This window comes from Cervus canadensis, chromosome 31 (genome assembly GCF_019320065.1).
Source record: "Cervus canadensis isolate Bull #8, Minnesota chromosome 31, ASM1932006v1, whole genome shotgun sequence".
Classification (NCBI taxonomy): Eukaryota; Metazoa; Chordata; class Mammalia; order Artiodactyla; family Cervidae; genus Cervus; species Cervus canadensis.
In genome coordinates this window covers 34663874-34682842 of record NC_057416.1, presented here as the reverse complement: position 1 = coordinate 34682842, position 18969 = coordinate 34663874, and the positions used below count along the sequence as shown (strand labels likewise).

Genomic DNA, 18969 nt, shown 5'->3' with positions numbered 1-18969 from the left:
TTTGGCTTTGACGGGCTCTGTCATTTTCTCTCTGAGCTGTAGCTCAGGAGGCAGCCTGCACGTCTTGTAGCGTGGGGAGTGCTGTACCCGATCTGGGCCTGCATCCCTCTGTGTCACGCACTAGGGGGCAGTGAAGGCGCAGAGCATCTGCAGATCAGACATGGATTTTTCAGTTTAGGAATATCGTCGAGTGAGCCCCTGTCCTTTTTCTTCTTCCACGAAATGAGTAACTGTGTATACAGTTGGTTTTTTAAGAGAACTGTCACACATTCAGAGAAGAGGCAGGACCACATTGGTGTTATTCTCAAACGCAAAGGCTGATGATCTGCTTGATACCCCAATACTCCTCTCACTCACGTCTCTACCCATTTGAGGAAGGTGCATCATTTAGTGAATGCTTATTTTAATTTCTCGTACTTTCCCAGAGGGTTACCGCCTGTGCTCCCCAGGCTTTGGAGTTTGTGCTTTAAATGGGCACCCAGAACGGGAGGTGAGTTGAGGAGTTGGCACTGGGCATCAGTTAAAATAGCCACTTGAAATAGACCATTTTGTTGAGATAAGAATGCATTGGCCTTAGGAAGAACTGTGGAATCATTGAGAATTTTAACAGGAGCAAACTTTTCTTGTTTTGCTCTAAAGTGATGAAAATTATGTCTTGCTATAACATAAACTTCTTCCATACTACCAAAGAATGAAAAAGCAACATTTACGTGTTGACATGTGTTAAAAGTTTTGTATTCTTGTTATTTCAGAATAGACTGCATATTCCTTAGACCTTTTTCCTGTTGTACTTTTTTTAATATATGTATGTATATGCTGAAATACAAACTTGTTTAATGAAGTTTAAATTTAGTTATGTAATACTTTTAAAAAGCTTTAACTCAATTCAGGGTTTTCATTATGAGGCAGATACAATGTGTACATATCCTTTATTGACTAGTATCTTTCTGGAAGTCAGCTTAGTGCTGTCCTCTTTTACATAAATAATATTAAGGCACTTGAAGTTTGTTCCAGTTCGTGTGCTGAACTCATGATGGCATCAGTAACATGTAAGCCCTTTCTTAACGTGCAGACAATCAGGATGGCTGGGATGGCAAACAAGAAAGCGAGGACCGGCTTTTCGGGAGCCAGGAAATCATGACTGAGAAGGATATGGAATTATTTCGTGACATCCAAGAACAAGCGCTGCAGGTAAAGTTGAGTATTCAGATTGGACAGTCAGTTTGTTCCTGGTGAGAAACAGAGGATTACTTGTCTTGTGGGTGACGCGGTAGTAGTGTGTTTGTGCATCTGATCTGCTGCGGTTTCTGCACGTGCACTGTTTGTGGTTAAGCTGTTCTTCCCAAACAAACCCGTGGTAACTGGTTTGGTTTTGCAGGTAAACACATTGCTTTAACTGCCAGTATCAAATGAGCTTGGTTTATTTTCTGTCCTATATGAAGAAGAGTTTAGGATTTGACTGGCAAACAAACAAAAACCAAACCTCTCTCAGGTGATGAAACACATATTCATTAACTCAGGAAATATTTATTAAATGCTAGTGCCTTAATCCTTTGTTGACACATAGCAAGATATAAATGTGCAGACACAGAGCCTGCTTATGTGCCAGCTCCTGGAGATGCCAAAGTAAATGACAGGATTCCTTCTCCAGCCAGGAGAGGCTTGTAAATAGATAATTTCCTTAATGTGGCAGTTTAATTATAGAATACATGAAATGTGGGGAGTAGAGGAGGCAAGCCTGTACTTCTGTCTGGGGAGTCAGAGAGGATTCATTGAGGGGAAATACCACTTGAGCTGGTCTTAGAAATGGAAAGGAGTTTTATCAGGATGACAAGGAATGGGGTCTCATTAATTAGAAAGAACGGAAGTGCAAAGATTTGGAAGTATTCTTTGAAACGCAGAGAACAAGGGTGTAGATAATGGCAGGAGAAAAGATGGGAAAAGTGCAGGTGTGGATCATGAAAACTCTTGGGTTTTGTAGATCTTTTGTCTCACTCCTTTGCCACCAAGTCACTGTGTAAGACAAGTTGAGTTCTATCTCTTACCTTGAAATTAAGAATTTATAGGCCACTGCTGGGGATTCCTGTTGTGTAGGTGAAGCTCTTTGGATTCAGAGACCCACTAGTGAACAGATTGTTTATGTATTTTTTTTTAATTGGAGGATAGTCACTTTACAACGTTGTGTTACTCTCTGCCACACAACAAAGGGAATCGGCCGTGTGTGTACATGCACCCCCTCGCTGCTGAGCACCCCTCGCACCCCGTCCACCCGTCGAGACCATCACAGAGCCCAGGCTGGCCGCCCTGTGTCACCCAGCCGCCTCTCGGCAGCGATTTGGTTTGCACGTGGCAGTGTGTATGCCGGCGCTGCTGTATCAGTTTGTCCTACCCTCTCTTCCCCCCACTGCTTCCGCAAGTCGTCCTGTGTCTGCGCCTCCATTCCTATGCAGTTTTGAAAACTAAAAACAACAGTGTAAATATTCAGGAAACATTTACTCAACAGTTCACCATCTTAGGACTTAACCAGGTTGGGCTTTGAGTCGAGGGATCTGGGTTCAGGCCTTGGTCTTTTACTGACTTCTACTTCAGACAACTTGCTTAACCTCTAAAGGCATGTTCTTTTCCTGACAATAAGTTAAAAAAAAGTATTACAGGTACTGTAGTAGGAGTTTACATGGTGTTTAGTGGGAATTCAAAGGAGAGAGTAGTTTCTTCACTTTTTTTGGATTTATTTTTCTTTGTAATTTATTTTTTTATTGAAGGGTAATTACTTTACAGAATTTTGTTGTTTTCTGGCAAACCTCAACATGAATCAGCCATAGGTGTACATACACCCCCTCCCTTTTGAACCTCCCTCCCATCTCCCACCCCACCCCACCCCTCTAGGTTGACACAGAGCCCCTGTTTGAGTGTCCTGAGCCACACAGAAAATTCCCGTTGGCTATTTAACATGTGGTAATGTGAGTTTCCATGTTACTCTTTCCATACCTCTCACCCTCTCCTCCCCTCTGCCCATGTCCACAGACTATTCTCTATGTCTGTTTCTCCACTGTTGCTCTGTAAATAAATTCTTCAGTACTGTTATTCTAGATTATATATATATATATATGTATTAGAATACAATATTTATCCTTCTCTTTCTGACTCACTTCACTTTGTATAATAGGTTCTAGGTTCATCCACCTCATCAGAACTGTGATTCATATGTGTTCCTTTTTATGGCTGAGTAATATTCCATTGTGTGTATGTACCACAACTTCTTTATCCATTCATCTGTCGATGGACATCTAGGTTGCTTCCATGTTCTAGCTATTGTAAATAGTGCCTCAGTGAAAAATGAACATGTGTCTTTTTCAGTTTTGGTTTCCTCAGGGTATATGTGTAGGAGTGGGATTGCTGGGTGCTTTTATGGTGTTTTTATTCCTAGTTTTTTAAAGAATCTCCATACCATCCTCCATAGTGACTGTATCAATTTACATTCCCACCAACAGTGCAGGAGCATTCCCTTTTCTTCACATCCTCTCCAGCATTTATTGTTTGTAGACTTCTTGATGATGGCCATTCTGACTGGTGTGAGGTGATATCTCATTGTAGTTTTGATTTGCATTTCTCTAACAATGAGCGATGTTGAGCATCTTTTCATATGTTTGTTAGCCATCTGTATGTCTTCTTTGGAGAAATGTCTGTTTAGGTCTTTTTCCCACTTTTTGATTGGGTTGTTTGTTTTTTTGGTATTGAGTTGTATGAGCTGCTTGTATATTTTGGAAACTAATCCTTTGTCAGTTGTTTCACTTGTTATTATTTTATCCCATTCTGAGGGATGTCTTTTCACCTTGCTTGTAGTTTCCTTTGCTGTACAAAAGCCTTTAAGTTTAATCAGCTCCCACTTGCCCACACTGTTTACTTTTGTTTTTAATTCTGTTACTCCAGGAGGTGGGTCATAGAGGATCTTGCTTTGATTTATGTCATCGAGTGTTCTGCCTATGTTTTCTTCTAAGAGTTTTATAGTTTCTGGTCTTATATTTAGGTCTTTAGTCCATTTTGAGTTGATCTTTGTGTGTGGTATTGAGAAGTGTTCTAATTTCATTCTTTTACATGTAGCTATCCAGTTTTCCCAGCACCGTATATTGAAGAGGCTGTCTTTGCCCCATTGTATATTCCTGCCTCCTTTGTCAAAAATAAGGTACCCATAGGTGCACGGGTTTATTTCTGGGCTTTCTATCTTGTTCCATTGGTCTGTATTTCTGTGTTTGTGCCAGGATCATACTGTCTTGATGACTGTAGCTTTGTAGTATAATCTGAAGTCAGGAAGGTTGATTCTTTCAGCTTCATTCTTCTTTTGCAAGACTGCTTTGTCTATTCGGGGTCTTGTGTGTTTCCATATGAATTGTGAAATTTTTTGTTCTAGTTCTGTGAAAAATGCCATTGGTAATTTGATAGGGATTGCATTGAATCTGTAGATTGCACTTGATAGTATAGTCATTTTCATAGTATTGATTCTTCCTGCGCAGGAACATGGACTATCTCTCCATCTGTTTATGTCATCTTTGATTTCTTTCATTAGTGTCTTATAATTTTCTGTGTACAGTTCTTTTGTCTCCTTAGGTAAGTTTACTCGTAGATATTTAATTCTTTTTGTTGCAGTGGTGAATGGGATTGATTCATTAATTTCTCTGATTTTTCATTGTTAGTGTATAGAAATGCAAGTGATTTCTGTGTATTGATTTTGTATCCTGCAACTTTGCTAAATTCACTGATTAGCTGTAGCAATTTTCTGATACTGTCTTTAGGATTTTCTATGTACAATATCATGTCATCTGCAAACAGTGAGAGCTTTACTTCTTTCCCAATCTGGATTCCTTTTATTTTTCTCTTCTCCAATTGCTATAACTAAGACTTGCAGAGCTATGTTGAATAATTGTGGTGAAAGTGGACACTGTTGTCTTGTTCTTGATCTTATGGGGAATGCTTTTGATTTTTCACTATTGAGAATAATGTTTGCTGTAGGCTTATCATATATGGTCTTTACTATGTTGAGGTAGGTTTCTTCTGTGCCCATTTTTTGAAGAGTTTTAATCATAAATGGATGTTGAATTTTGTCAAAGGCTTTTTCTGCATCTGTTGAGATTATCATATGGTCTTATACGGTTTTTATCTTTCAGTTTGTTAATATGGTGTATCACATTGATTGATTTGCATATATTAAAGAATCCTTGCCTTCCTGGAATAAACCCAACTTGATCATGGTATATGAGCTTTTTGATGTGTTGCTGAATTTGCTAAAAATTTTGTTGAGGATTTTTGCATCTGTGTTCATCTGTGATATTGGCCTGTAGTTTTCTTTTTCTGTGTTGTCTTTGTCTGGTTTTGGTATCAGGGAGGTGGTGGCCTCGTAGAATGAGTTTGGAAGTATTCTTTCCTCTGCAACTTTTTGGAAGTTTTAGAAGGATAGGCATTAGCTCTTCTCTAAATGTTTGACAGAATTCTCCTATGAAGCCATCTGTTCCTGGGCTTTTGTGTTTTGGGAGATTTTGGATCACAGCTTCAGTTTCAGTGCTTGTCATTGGGTTGCTCATAATTTCTATTTCTTCCTGGTTCAGTCTTGGAAGATTGAACTTTTCTAAGTATCTGTCCATTTCTTCCAGGTAATCCATTTTATTGCCATAGAGTTGTTCATAATAGTCTCTTATAATCCTTTCATTTCTGCATTGTCTGTTGTAAGCTCTCCTTTTTCATTTCTAATTTTGTTGATTTGATTCTTCTTTTTTTTTTCTTGATGAGTCTGGCTAAAGGTTCGTCAATTTTGTTTATCTTCTCAAAAAACAAACTTTTAGTTTTAGTAATCTTTACTCTTGTTTCTTTCCTTTCTTTTCCATTTATTTCTGCTCTGATCTTTATGATTTCTTTCCTTCTACTAATTTTGGGGTTTGTTTGTTCTTCTTTTTCTAGTTGTTTTAGGTGTAAAGTTAGGTTGTCTGTTCGATGTTTTTCTTGTTTCTTGAGGTAGGACTGTATTGCTGTAAACTTCCCTCTTAGAACTGCTTTTGCTGCATCCCATAGGTTTTGAGTTGTTGTGTTTTCATTGTCATTTGTTTCTAGAAATTTTTTTATTTCCCTTTTGATTTCTTCAGTAACCTATTATTTATTTAGAAACATGTTGTTTAATCTCCATGGGTTTGTGTTTCTTGCACTTTTTTTTTTCTTGAAATTGATATCTAGTCTCATAGTGTTGTGGTTGGAGAAGATGCTTGATATGATTTCAGTTTTCTTAAGTTTACTGAGGTTTGATTTGTGACGCAAGATGTGGTCTATCCTGGAGAGTGTTCCATGTGCACTTGAGAAGAAGGTGTCTTCTTCTGCATTTGGTTGGAATGCCCTGAAGATATCAATGAGATCCATCTCATCTAATGTATCATTTAAGACTTGTGTTTGCTTATTAATTTTCTGTTTTGATGATCTGTCCATTGGTGTGAGTGGGGTGTTAAAGTCTCCTATTATTATTGTGTTACTGTCAATTTCTCCTTTTATGTCTGTTCATGTTTGTCTTATGTATTGAGATGCTCCTGTGTTGGGTGCATAGATATTTACAATTATGTCTCCCTCTTGGATTGATCCCTTAGTCATTATGTAGTGTCCTTCCTTATCTCTTGTAATCTTTATTTTAAGGTCTGTTTTTTCTGATATGAGGATTGCTACTCCAGCTTTCTTTTGCTTCCCATGTGCAAGGAATATATTTTTCCATCCTCTCACTTTCAGCCTATATGTGTCTTTAGGTCTGAAGTGGGTTTCTTGTAGACAGCATATACATGGGTCTTGTTTTTGTATCCATTGAGACAGTCTGTGTCTTTTGGTTGGAGCATTTAATCCATTTACATTTAAAGTAGTTATTGATATATATGTTCCTATTGCCATTTTCCTAATTGTTTGGGGTTGATTTTGTAGATCTTTTTTCTTCTCATATTTCTTGATTATATATTCTTGTAAGGTTTGTTTGGTGGTACTGAATTCTCTTAACTTTTGATTGTCTGAAAAGCTTTTTATTTCTCCATCAATTTTGAATGAGATCCTTGCCAGGTACAGTAATCCTGGTTGCACTTTCACTACTTGCTGGGTTCAGTAATCTTTCAGTGCTTTAAATATATTGTGCCATTCCCTTCAGGCCTGCAGTTTCTGCTGAAAGATCAGCTGTTAAGCGTACGGGGTTTCCCTTGTATGTTACTGGCTGCTTCTCCCTTGCTGCTTTTAATGTTCTTTCTTTGTGTTTAGTCTTTGTTAGTTTGCTTAGTATCTTGCCATGTTTCTCCTTGGATTTATCCTGTATGGGACTCTGTGCCTCTTAGACTTGATTGACTATTTCTTTTTCCATATTGGGAAAATTTTCAACTATAATCTCTTCAAAAATTTTGTCATACTTTCTTTTTCTCTTCTTCTGGGACCCCTGTAATTCAAATGTTGGTGCGTTTGATGTTGTCCCAGAGACTATCCTCAGTTCTTTTCATTCTTTTTACTTTATTCTGCTCTTGAGAAGTTATTCCACCATTTTATCTTTCAGCTCACTGATTGGTTCTTCTGCTTCGGATATTCTGCTGTAATTCCTTCTAGAGTATTTTTAATTTCAGTAATTGTTTGTCTCTGTATGTTTATTCTTTAATTCTTATAGGTCTTTGTTAATTGATTGTTGCATTTTCTCCATTTTGTTTTCAAGGCTTGTGATCATCTTTACTATCATTATTTTGAATTTTCAGGTAGTTTGCCTATTTCCTCTTCATTTATTTGGACTTCTGTGTTTCTAGTTTGTTCCGTCATTTGTGTATTATTTTGCTGCCTTTTCATTATTTTTTTTTAACTTACTGTGTTTGAGGTCTCCTTTTCCCAGGCTTCAAGGTTGAATTCTTTCATCCTTTTGGTTTCTGCCCTCCTAAGGTCCAGTGGTTTGTGTAAGCTTCCTATAGGGTGAGATTTGTGCTGAGTTTTTGTTTGTTTTTCCTCTGATGGGCAAGGCTGAGTGAGGTGGTACTCCTGTCTGCTGATGGTTGGGTTTGTATTTTTGTTTTGTTTGTGGTTTAGATGAGGCGTCCTGCAGAGTGCTGCTGGTGGTTGGGTGATGCTGGGTCTTGTATTCAGGTGGTTTCCTTCGTGTGAGTTCTCACCATTTGGTACTCCCTAGGGTGAGTTCTCTGGTAGTCTAGGGTCTTGGAGTCACTGCTCCCACTCCAGAGGCTCAGGACTTGATCTCAAGTTTTGCATGGTTCTCTATATTCGTTTCCTCTGGGCATGTACTCCTGTCCACTCTCAGCTGGTGTTCTGCATGCACTTCTGTGTCTGAAGGTGTATTCCTGATGTATCTGTGGAGAGAGATGTTCTCCACATCCATCTGCTCCTCCACCATCTTGTTCTATCAGGTTGTCGTTTCTTCACTTTTTAAGAACCTCTTTTCCAGAATTAAGTTGCAGATGTATACTAATGCTTTTGACTCCTGTTTATTTGTATGTATTTTCTAGAAACAAGGACATTCTTACAGGTGACCACAGTACAGTCCAGATCAGGAGTTTATACCCATGAAACATGTTATCTAATCTGAAGATTTTATTCAGATTTTACTAGTTGTACTACTAATTTTCTTCATAGCAAAAGGAAAGGAAGCCTTGTCCTGGTCAACTCTCCAACTGAGGATTATGTGTTTTGTTCACTCATTATGTCTCCTTCTTCTCCTTTACCCTGGAACAGTTTCTCAGTCTTTATTTTTCATGCCCTTGACATTTCTGATGAGTGCAGGTCATTTATTTTGTAGAACATCCACAGTGGTGACTTGTCCCTTGATCACTTGGTTACAGTGATATTGTGCCATGTTTCTTACCTGTGAAATCATGTGCCCTCTGTAATTAAGTAATTTTTGGGAATACACTTTATTTAAATATGTGCTGTTTCTCATCAGATTTTATCCACTAGACTTTGTTGGTTGCTTTCGATGGAATTAGATGATTTATCTAATTCCATCATATGTGTTTTTTAATTGGCATACTAATATAAGGAAGAGCTTTTCCTTTTTTCTGTCTATCCATCCTTCTATCCATCCGTCTATTACTTACAGATTCGTATTTTATGTGTTATCTTATCATTTGTTGTTATTGGTACTTATTTAGATGCTCAGGTTGTTCCATATTTCAGATTCATATTTTATGTGTTATCTTATCATTTGTTGTTATTGGTACTTATTTAGATGCTCAGGTTGTTCCAAGCTTGTGTGTGTGTGTGTGTGTGTTACTTTGTCCAATTTGTTCTATTTATTTGGTGATTTTTTAAAGTTTATGCTGCTGCTGCTGCTGCTACTGCTGCTAAGTCACTTCAGTCGTGTCCAACTCTGCGACCCCATAGATGGCAGCCCATCGGCTCCCCGTCCGTGGGATTCTCCAGGCAGGAACACTGGAGTGGGTTGCCATTTCCTTCTCCACTGCATGAAAGTGAAAAGTGAAAGAAAGTGAAGTCGCTCAGTCATGTCCAACTCTTAGCGACCCCATGGACCACAGCCTACCAGGCTCCTCTGTCCATGGGATTTTCCAGGCAAGAGTACTGGAGTGGGGTGCCATTGTCTTCTCTGAAGTTGAAGTATAATTGACCTCAATTTTACTAACTGTAAAAGAGTTATAAGTATACAGTGAAATGATTGAATATTTGTATAGCACATATTCATATCTGCTTTTAGCCACAGCAGTATATCCTAGGCTCCAGTTATTCACGCTGTGGATTCAGCCATTTCTCTGAGAATCCCTGGTTCCTTTTAGTGGAGAATGGGCATCAGTGGTAGTTCTGTTCTTTTACTTTCTCAGGCCCAAAGAAGTGTCATCCTTGCTTTCTTCTGTCTCATACCCTGTACATATTCGGTTCATTGGCAAATCCTACTGGTCCTACCCCAGAATGTCTCAAAACATGACAGCTGCTTTCCCCACCCACCTTCCTCGCCTGCGCTGCCTCCTCTTCTCTGGGCGGCTGTGATGTCTCCATACTCATGCGCTTGCTTCCACTCCTGCTGCTCACCAGTGTCTGAGCTGTGTTCTTTACGCGGGGACTGGAGTAAATGTTTTCAGACTTTCCACTCCTCTGCTCAGAAAGCCTCTAGCGCCATTCAGCCCTGCCGAGACTGTGTAAAGAGACGCGCTGTGGCCCTGTGCCTCCCTGCCTCTCGGCCCGTCCCCCCACTCTGCCCCGTCCACACCTCACCAGCCACAGGCCGCGTCTCCCTTCCGCAGACGCCCCAGGCGCACTTCCGCCTCAGAGCCTTGGCACTTCCTGCTCCTGGTCTGCATGGCCCGTCCTCTGGTCCAGAGAGCGAGTCTGCTCACTGCTCGCTCTCTTTAGGCCTCTGCTTCTGTCTTGTATCAGAGAGGCTCTTCCTAAATCCCAAACTGAAACAGCGTACATTTATCCACACTGTGTCACTCTTTGTTCCCTTACCTGCTTGCTTGTCCTACAAGGTATTTACCACTTACTTATAAATGTAAATATTAATTTCTAGAATGTCAGTGCCTTGAGATCAGGCACTTTCTTTTTGGTCACTGCTTTATACTGAGTATTTGGAATATAGTAAAGGCTCAGTAAATATTTGTTTAATGAGTGGATAAATGAAATTTTTTGTTGGGTGAAATGAGCCAGAAGTTATAATAACAGGTATGAAGAGAAAGATGACTGGGGAGAGTTAAAAGGGTGCTGAGCCCTGCTGAGGCCACTGGAGACAGTATGTTTCTTTCAGTGTTTTATTAAACTGTGATTGTCCGTATATGTATCTGGCACCAAGGAAATGGGCAGCTGGGTTTGTGAATTCCTAACCTGTGCTTATTTTCAGAAGCACACTACAAAAATAATTTCAGTGCACTACTGCACAGTGCACTAAAATACTGATGATGGTGTTTCTCCATGAAGTCCATTCATTTAGAACTCACGTGCCTGGCATGGAGCTAGAGCTGTAGGGTAGACAAACAGTCATAGACTCTGCCTTCATGAAACCTTCAGTCTCAGCAGATAGTAAACAATTGTACAGATAAGTCTGTTGCAAGCTGATAAGTGGGAAGAGAGGGAAGAATGTGGTGAGAGGGGATAGTAGACACTTCCTGTGCCAGTTTCTGGGTTCCTAGGCAGTGTAATTCACACAGGGACTTAGAAGATGGCTAGAAAGTCAGCAAGGCAAAGAGCTACTGAGAAGAATGTTCCAGACATAGGGGACTGCCTGTGCACGTCTGGAGGCGTAAAAGAACTTGGTGCATTTGAGGAAATGAAAGAAGGCCAGGCCAACCGGAGTACAATGAATAAAAGTCACAGAAGATGAAGCTGGAGAGAGAAAACGAGGAATAAGTTAGGATTGGCGGTTTTATTGCAATTGTAGTGGGAAGTCATTGAATGATTTAAAAAGATTTTTTCCCATTGTGATGTATTGTAAGATATTGACTGTCGTTCCCTGTGCTGTACAGTGTATACCCTTGTTGTTCATCTCTTTTGTATATAGTAGCATATATCTGTCCCTTTCCCCTTTGGTAACCAATAGCTTGTTTTCTATGTTTGTGTCTTATTTCTGGTTTTTAAATGAATTTATTTGTGTCTTTTTTTCTTTTTAGATTCTACAAATAATGATGTCATGATAATTCTTTTTTATGGCTGAGTAGTATTCCATTGTATGTATACACCACATCTTCTTTAATCATTGAATGATTTTAGCAAGGAAATAGAACAAATACGAATTAAATTTTCTTTTTTTAGCCACTATATGAATGGATTGAAATTCCTCATATTCCAAGCCAAGAGTAGAAGCAGGGAAACAAATTTAGAGGCTGTTTGAGTGATTGAGAAGGAAGAAGATGGTGACTTAGACTAGAGAGGTGGCAGTGGAAATGGGAGAAAAGTAGATGAATGTAGAATCCTTTTCAGAGATGAAGTCAGCGTAACTCGGTAGATTTGATGTATAGTTTAAAGGAGTAAGGGGAAGTCAAGAATAGCTTCCAGGCTCTCTGACCTAATGTCCTAGAGGAAGCGGGTTGAAGCAGTGGGGGGACTCACCATTGATTAGATTAGATGATGTTTTTAAATAATAACAGCATTCATGAACATAACATACAGAGTCATTTTGGAGAGCCTAGATATGCTGTCGTAGAAACTGCTTCAACCTTTGTTCCACAAATTTTGAAGGAAGATTTTATTACAGCGTCTTAGACTGCAATCCAACCAGTCAATAGCTCATCATATTTTAAGTACCTACCCTGTTCTAGAAATTGCTAGGTGCAGGGGCTGTGAGTGAGACATAGTTTGATTCTCATAGAGGGTTAACCAGTCACAAAAGCAGCCCCCAATAGTGATAGCTTATAGTGATGATCTTGAGCAATTAAATTTTGTGTGGTATATTACCTAATTAAGTCAGACATTATTGAAATATTTCACAAGGTTTCTTTTTTTCACCCCCCCCCAAAAAGGGTCATTAATTGGTTTTGCTGTTTGTTTGTTTTTTAAAAAAAATTTTTTTCAAGAGAACGGTATAGTTTGCCTGGTACCCTGTTCCATCCTTAGTAGCTATTCAGTGAACACTTCCATAAAAAAGAGCCACCTCTTAAAACAAAACAAAATAGAAACATAAGAAATTGGTAGTATAGGGTTTTGTTTGGAATTATCTTTCAACAGTGATTTTGTGAACTTGGAAGGAATGGTTTTTCTTAGAAGATTCATCACTGAAAAGAAGCATTTGTATTCAAGTCATTACGTTGAAGAGCATGACAGCCTCCTCGAAATATAATGATTTTTTTCATAAAATATCACCAAATAGTGCGTTATATTTCCTTAGTAATTTTAGTGCTTTCTAATTTTGAAGGATTTGATTGTATGTTTCTAGAAAGTTAATAGCATTTTTGAAATAACTTTTTTCTTTGCATAAAGAATTTAGCAGTTAATTAGAAATGAAATAAACTAGGTTCAGCAAGTCTCTTCACTCTAAGAGTTGTTATCCTTATTTAATTATTTTTTTCCTTGGAAAATATTTATCTTAGAATTACCAAAATGTATGTAAAAGCATATTTTACCCTCAGTGTCCTAACTACCTAAATAGTCGTTCTCAAGCCAGAATGCACTTTTAAAACCACCTTACCCTGCCCAGGCCCTGTTCAGATACTGATGAACTCCAGGGACTGGGGAGAAGGGCCCAGGCATAGTATTAGAAAATGCTCTCTAGGTGGTCTTGTAATTTGAAACTGCTCGAAGATATGCACGCCTATTAGCTACAACTGCAATAGGAAAATCAAGATGGAAGGCGCTTCTCACTCTAAGCGGTTAATTCTCACCCACATAACTGTCTGTAGATCTTTTGACAGTGGTGGGCAGGTAACGCAGGTAAGCAGTGTATGGCGCTTGTTTGGTGAATCCTCACCTTCTGGACAGCGCCGCTCGGATCCAGTGTGGGGCACTCCTCACTCCTCTGGCCCAGCAGCGCCGTGAGCCTGGCGTCGGGCGCGCGTCCGGAGTCCCCGCCCCCTCACGGCGGATTTCCGGTTTGTTTGAGTGCCCCGAGGGCGCGCCTCTGGAAGTCCGCGCCACGGCTGCGCTCGAGCGTGTCCATGGTGTGTTCTCCGGTCTCCACCTCCTTGATGGCGGACTGGCCCGTCTTCTCGCTGCCCTTTAGCGGGAACCATCCTGCTGGACTTGACAGTTGAGCAAAATTTTATTGAATATTCAATAAGGTAGTGGTTAAGAGCGTAGGTATTAGAGAGAAGCTGCCCGGGTTCAAATCCTGTCTCTGCTGAGTGACCTTTGTCAACTAGGTTACTTAATAGGTTTGCTGAAAGGAGTAAATGAATTGACATTTGCAAAGCACTTGGTGTGTCCCTCATGTAGTGAGCTCTAAATCAATGCCAGTCTCTGCGAGCTGTCTTAGTGGTGGGTTCTAGAAACCCACAGATACATAGGAAATGTGTCTCTGCCCTCCAGGCGACAAGACATTTATAAACCAATAATTGAAGCCTTGTGGTTAGTAATAGGAAGTCTTTTATTGTGTTCTAGGTTCACTACATTCAGCATTGTGTATCAATTTTTGCATTTAATAAAATCTTGTTATTACTTGCTCCTGTTTCAAACATATGAAGAATTGAAGCCTTTGAAGGATCATCGGAATTACATAGTTATTCAGTGTCAGAATCAGCATTTGAACCCAGGCCGTGTGACTCCAGATCTTTAATCTTTGACTGCTAGCCTGTGGTAAATGTGCTTGAGATGCAGGAGAATGACAGCAAGACATCTGCCTAGGGCTGTTTGTGTGGTCTTCAGGGAGCAGGTGATATTTGACTAGGGTGTTCAGAGAGTGGATGAGAGGAGGGCATTTCTCGTGGAGTAGTTTTGGGTGTGAGAAAGGTTACTGAACGCTTGGAGCTGTGTCTAATTTCTTCGGTTGGCGTTCAGTTAAGAGATGAGGTTGAAAAGGTGAGTACAGACCGGAAGACCAGGTCACGAAGATCCTGTGGTCCATGTTAAGCAGTCTGTACTTCGTTTTCTAGTTGCAGTGGTTCTCTAAAGTAGTTGAATAGCTCTTGAGGAGCTCCTGAAGAGTTTATTTTAAAGAGGACAGCATGGCTGTGTTTGCGTTTGGAAACCTGGTTCTGGTGATGCCGTGTGCAGTGGGTTGAAGAAGCCCTGCCAGGTGCTCCCGTGGTCAGTGAGAGGGGACAGGGCCGGGACAAGGCGGAGGGGCCCTGCAGGCAGAGGCTGTGCGGTGGCTTTAGGACAGGATGGGGACCCTAGAGTGCTGGGTTGAATCGAGGTTAAACGAAAGGACAGAACCACGTAGTTCCCAGTGTTCTTTTTTGAGTAGATGATGATGCTAAATGTGGGAAGGGGAGCTTTTTTGGATGGTCTTCCTGATCATGGTTACACAAATTGGGGGCTTGTGCGAAGTCTAGACTGTCGTGGGTATGGATGTGGAGATCAGGAGGGCTTCCAGGCAGGTTTGCCAGGTTATCAGCACAGAGATGACAGCTGAAACTGCATGGGTAAGAGCTGAAGCTGTTAACATTGATAATGTTCATTTAACAGTAAACGTTACCGGGTACTGGTTACCATGTGTACCGTTAGGCACTAGAGATACAGCAGGGACCAAAGCAGACTTTTTTTTTTTAAAAATCCTTATTCTCAGGAGCTAACAGTTTAGTAGTGGGGATGGGTTAAAGTAAATACTGTATCATGTGATAACATTATGGGGAAAAAGCAGGGGTTGAGGTCAGAGAATTCTGAGGGGTGGGATGGATTTGTGCAGTTTTGAATTGTTGGGTTAGGGACTGTCCACCATGTTGCAGAAGGCTGAACAAGGTGAGGGAATGGACAGCTGAGTATTGGAATCGCATTGCAGGTGAGGGAGTGGACAGCTGAGTATTGGAATTGCATTGCAGGCTGGGGGCAGGGGCTTGTGCTTGGTACAGTCCAGGAGATACACAAAGGCCACGCGCTCGCTGACACTTGGTATTTTCTGGGGGTTTATTTATTTATTTATTTTCTAGTAGCTGTCCTAATGGGTGTGAATGGGTGTAATTTAAACTGCATTTTCTTGATAACTAGGGATGTTGAACATCTTTTCACGTGCATATTGCCCATCTGTATATATATCTTCTTTAGAGAATGAAAACAGATTATAAGTCATTACATTATAAGATCTTATCCTGATTCAGTTGTTTGGCAAAACATAATCTGAACTGATTTGAGACTATATATATATATATATATGCACACATATATACATGTGTGTGTATATATATATATATATGCACACACATATATATGCATACGCACACACATATACGTGTATATATATATTCTCTGTTGTGTTAGTTGCTCAGTTGTGTCCACTCTTCGTGACCCCATGGTCTGTCCATGAGATTCTCCAGGCAAGAATACGGGAGTGGGTTGCCATCCAGGGGATCTTCCTGGCCCAGGGATCAAACTTGGGTCTCCTGCATCGCAGACAGATTCTTTACCATCTGAGCTACCAGGGAAGCCCAATATATTCTTTAGTTATCCTATTTAATATGAATGTTCATATGCTTCGCTGAAGAAATATTAGGGTGTCTGATTATGGAGTGTTGTCCCAAACCCTACTGAGGCTGTTGATTTAAAATACATATATGTACTGTAATACTTTTCTAATGAGAAAAGTTCACAATTCCAACTCCAAGTGTTTTGGATAAGAGGCTGTGGATGTGTACTTTGGAAAGCTAAAGTTCTAGTTCAAAAAAACTTAGAGACTTCTGGAATTCAGAAATTAGTTAGCTGAGGGCTCCCCATACGTTCTGCCTCACCTTGTACCTGGTTGGCTGGTTCCCGTTTGGGCTTCACGCTTGCTGTTCCTGTGCTGTCCTTCTCTACCTCTTGGTTTCTCTGAGCCTTATTTCCCACCCCCACGCCCCTCCCGTCTGTGAAGTGGGCGTGTGTTTCCTGCTTCGAGGCCTGGAGTGTGGGGAATGAAGGGGATGCCAGTGCGAGATGCGGGGTCCGCACAGGAGGTACCACCCATGCTGAGGCTCTTTCTTCCCAGTTCATGCTCTCTCCACTTCGCAGCATGTGACCTCATTCTTACATGGCTCTTTCATCAGGTAACTTTTAATCCTTAAGGAACAGGATTGTTTTTTATTAAAGTTTTCATGGGAAATGTTCCAGTGTCGGAAAGACATATCTTCTCCCACCATTGCATATTCTCGCGCTGATACTAAGGGGACTCCTACCTTCCACTCCCACCTCAAAATGTCATTGCTACAGGGACTGGAAAAGTAACGTCTGCCGGGGGAGGGGGCAGGGCTGTTTCAGCTTCAATTGTGGTTTTCCTTTTGTACCAGATCTAGACTGGGGATCTCTGTATACAAGAGTGGTCTGTCTGTTGGATGGAAGTGGAGTTTTTTGCAGAAAAGTAGCAATCTTTTCTCCAGAATTACTGGTAATAAAAGTTTCATTATTTAGAATAGGCATATTTAAAGTTACCTTTTTATTTAACCCAATTACTAGTGCATTCAGTGCCCCCTCCCTTATTTTCTTAGATTAGACAGTCGATTCTGGCCCAGAATATATGTTTTGCTTTAACCGTTTTGGCATATTCAAATGAGAAGGAAGGCACAGAGTGGCACACCTGAGTTAAAAGCTTAAAAAAAAATTATGTGCTCTTGATTTGTTAAATACCCGCTACTTTGGAAAGTTGCATAGTGAATGACATTTTGGCTGAAATTTAAACATGAAATCAAAGATAAGCTTGTAATTCCGACTTGGCAGTGTGATTTTGGCAAGGACTGGGTTAACGGGTGGTTGGAGGCACCTGTTCCTTCCTGACTGCACAGCCTTTGTTACTTCTGCGCACTGGCTCAGAGGCTTCTTTCACAAGGGAGTTGGAGGGTGGCCGGCACGTTTGCTGGTGCCGGCTGGCGAGGAGGGCGAGGGCCCTGGAGGCAGGGAGGCCAGCCGTGCCTCAGTGGCGGCCATGTGCAAACAGCTGTACTGGAGCTGGGTGTCCACCTTCACGTCCGGCATCCGCCTGGAGGAGCGCCAGGCCGCGGACGGGAAGGCGCTCCAGCAGCAGGTGATGTCGCAGCAGGTGCGTGGTCTTGCCCATGTGCATCCTGTGTGATCTTGGCTCAGGAGCCTAGATTTGGTTTCTGACTGGTTACTCTGATATTTTCCGTATTACTGTCCTTGTTATTTGGAACTGTGAAGATAGGCTCAAAGATGCTACTTTATGACTTACAGTACATGATTCTGGAATGTAATTTAAAGATCAGTGTGTTTAAAACCTTTTGCAGAGCTCTGTTTGGCTTTTGAGAAATGAAAAAGAAATCTTACTCTAATGCCGTCTTGTGTTTTTCTTCTTGATTTTTGCTCTTGAAAGAGCCTCAGTGCTCCTTGGTGTCATAAAACAGTGTATTCAACTATTAGATGTTTGTCTTTTGTTTTGAGGTGTCTGAAGGAAGAGGTGAGGTTTCACTTGGCTATGTTCCAACATGAAACCTGAGATAAGTCCCTTGGCCTTTTATAAAAGGGAATGGTTAGTAAGGCCAGAGAGAGTTCTCAAATGAGTTATGGTGAAGAGGCTTTTTCCTTAAATACATTTATATAAAGAATATAAATTTGATATTATATCTTTTTAGATTTGTTAGAAGTGGTGGGGAGGGGGGGTGTATGTGTCATGTGCTCCAGCAAGGGACTTTTAGTAATCTCTCAGTGCTTTTTAAAGCATAAAGGTGAAGAATAATTTTGGGTGTTCCCTTTAAGAGTTATTAATACCTGTGTTTGATTAGGCTGAATTCTAGCTCCTTTTTTTAAAAACGTTAATTCCTGTTTATAATATCCATGATAATTATACATGGTTATGTTATATGTTATATATACAACACACATGGGGACATACCTTCTTTTATTGCTCTTCGCTTTATTGTGATTCACAGGTAATACTGTTTTTTACGGATTGGAATTTATGGCAACTCCAAGTTGAGCAAGTGTATCAGCACCATTTTTCTAAGAACATTTATTTGTTAATTTCATGTCTCTGTATCACATTTTGGTAATTTTTGCAATGTTTTAAACTTTTTCATTATTATTGTATTTGTTCTGGTGATCTCTTATGGGACTTGCTGAAGACTCAAATAATGGTTGGCATTTTTCAGCAATAAAATATTTTTTAAGTAAGGCATGTCCGTTGTTTTTTTTAAGACATAATGCCACTGCCAACTTAATAGACCAGAGTGTAAACATAATTTTTATGTGTACTGGGAGACCAGAAATTTGTGTGACGTGCTTTATTGTGATTCTTACTTTGTTCTGTGGTCTGGAGCCAAATCCGCAGTATCTCTGAGGTGTGCCTGTATGCATATACGACTCTTGCTACATTGGGCGCAGGGCAAATCAAATTCCCCTGTGAAAAGCTACTAGGAAGGAAGTTTTAGGAGAAGTGTAAAACGCACTGAAGACTCTTACTTG

The 18969-nt window shown here is 40.4% G+C and overlaps 1 protein-coding gene across 2 annotated transcripts in view; it reads left to right on the top strand.

The window, feature by feature from the left end:
• KAT6A (lysine acetyltransferase 6A) overlaps window positions 1-18969 on the top strand; it is a 103436-nt gene that overhangs the window by 58410 nt on the left and 26057 nt on the right. For both annotated transcript variants that reach the window (XM_043454008.1, XM_043454007.1), the window contains exon 8: window positions 1073-1191. In XM_043454008.1, the coding sequence (XP_043309943.1) occupies window positions 1073-1191 (119 nt within the window). The remainder of the gene's footprint in view (window positions 1-1072; window positions 1192-18969) is intronic.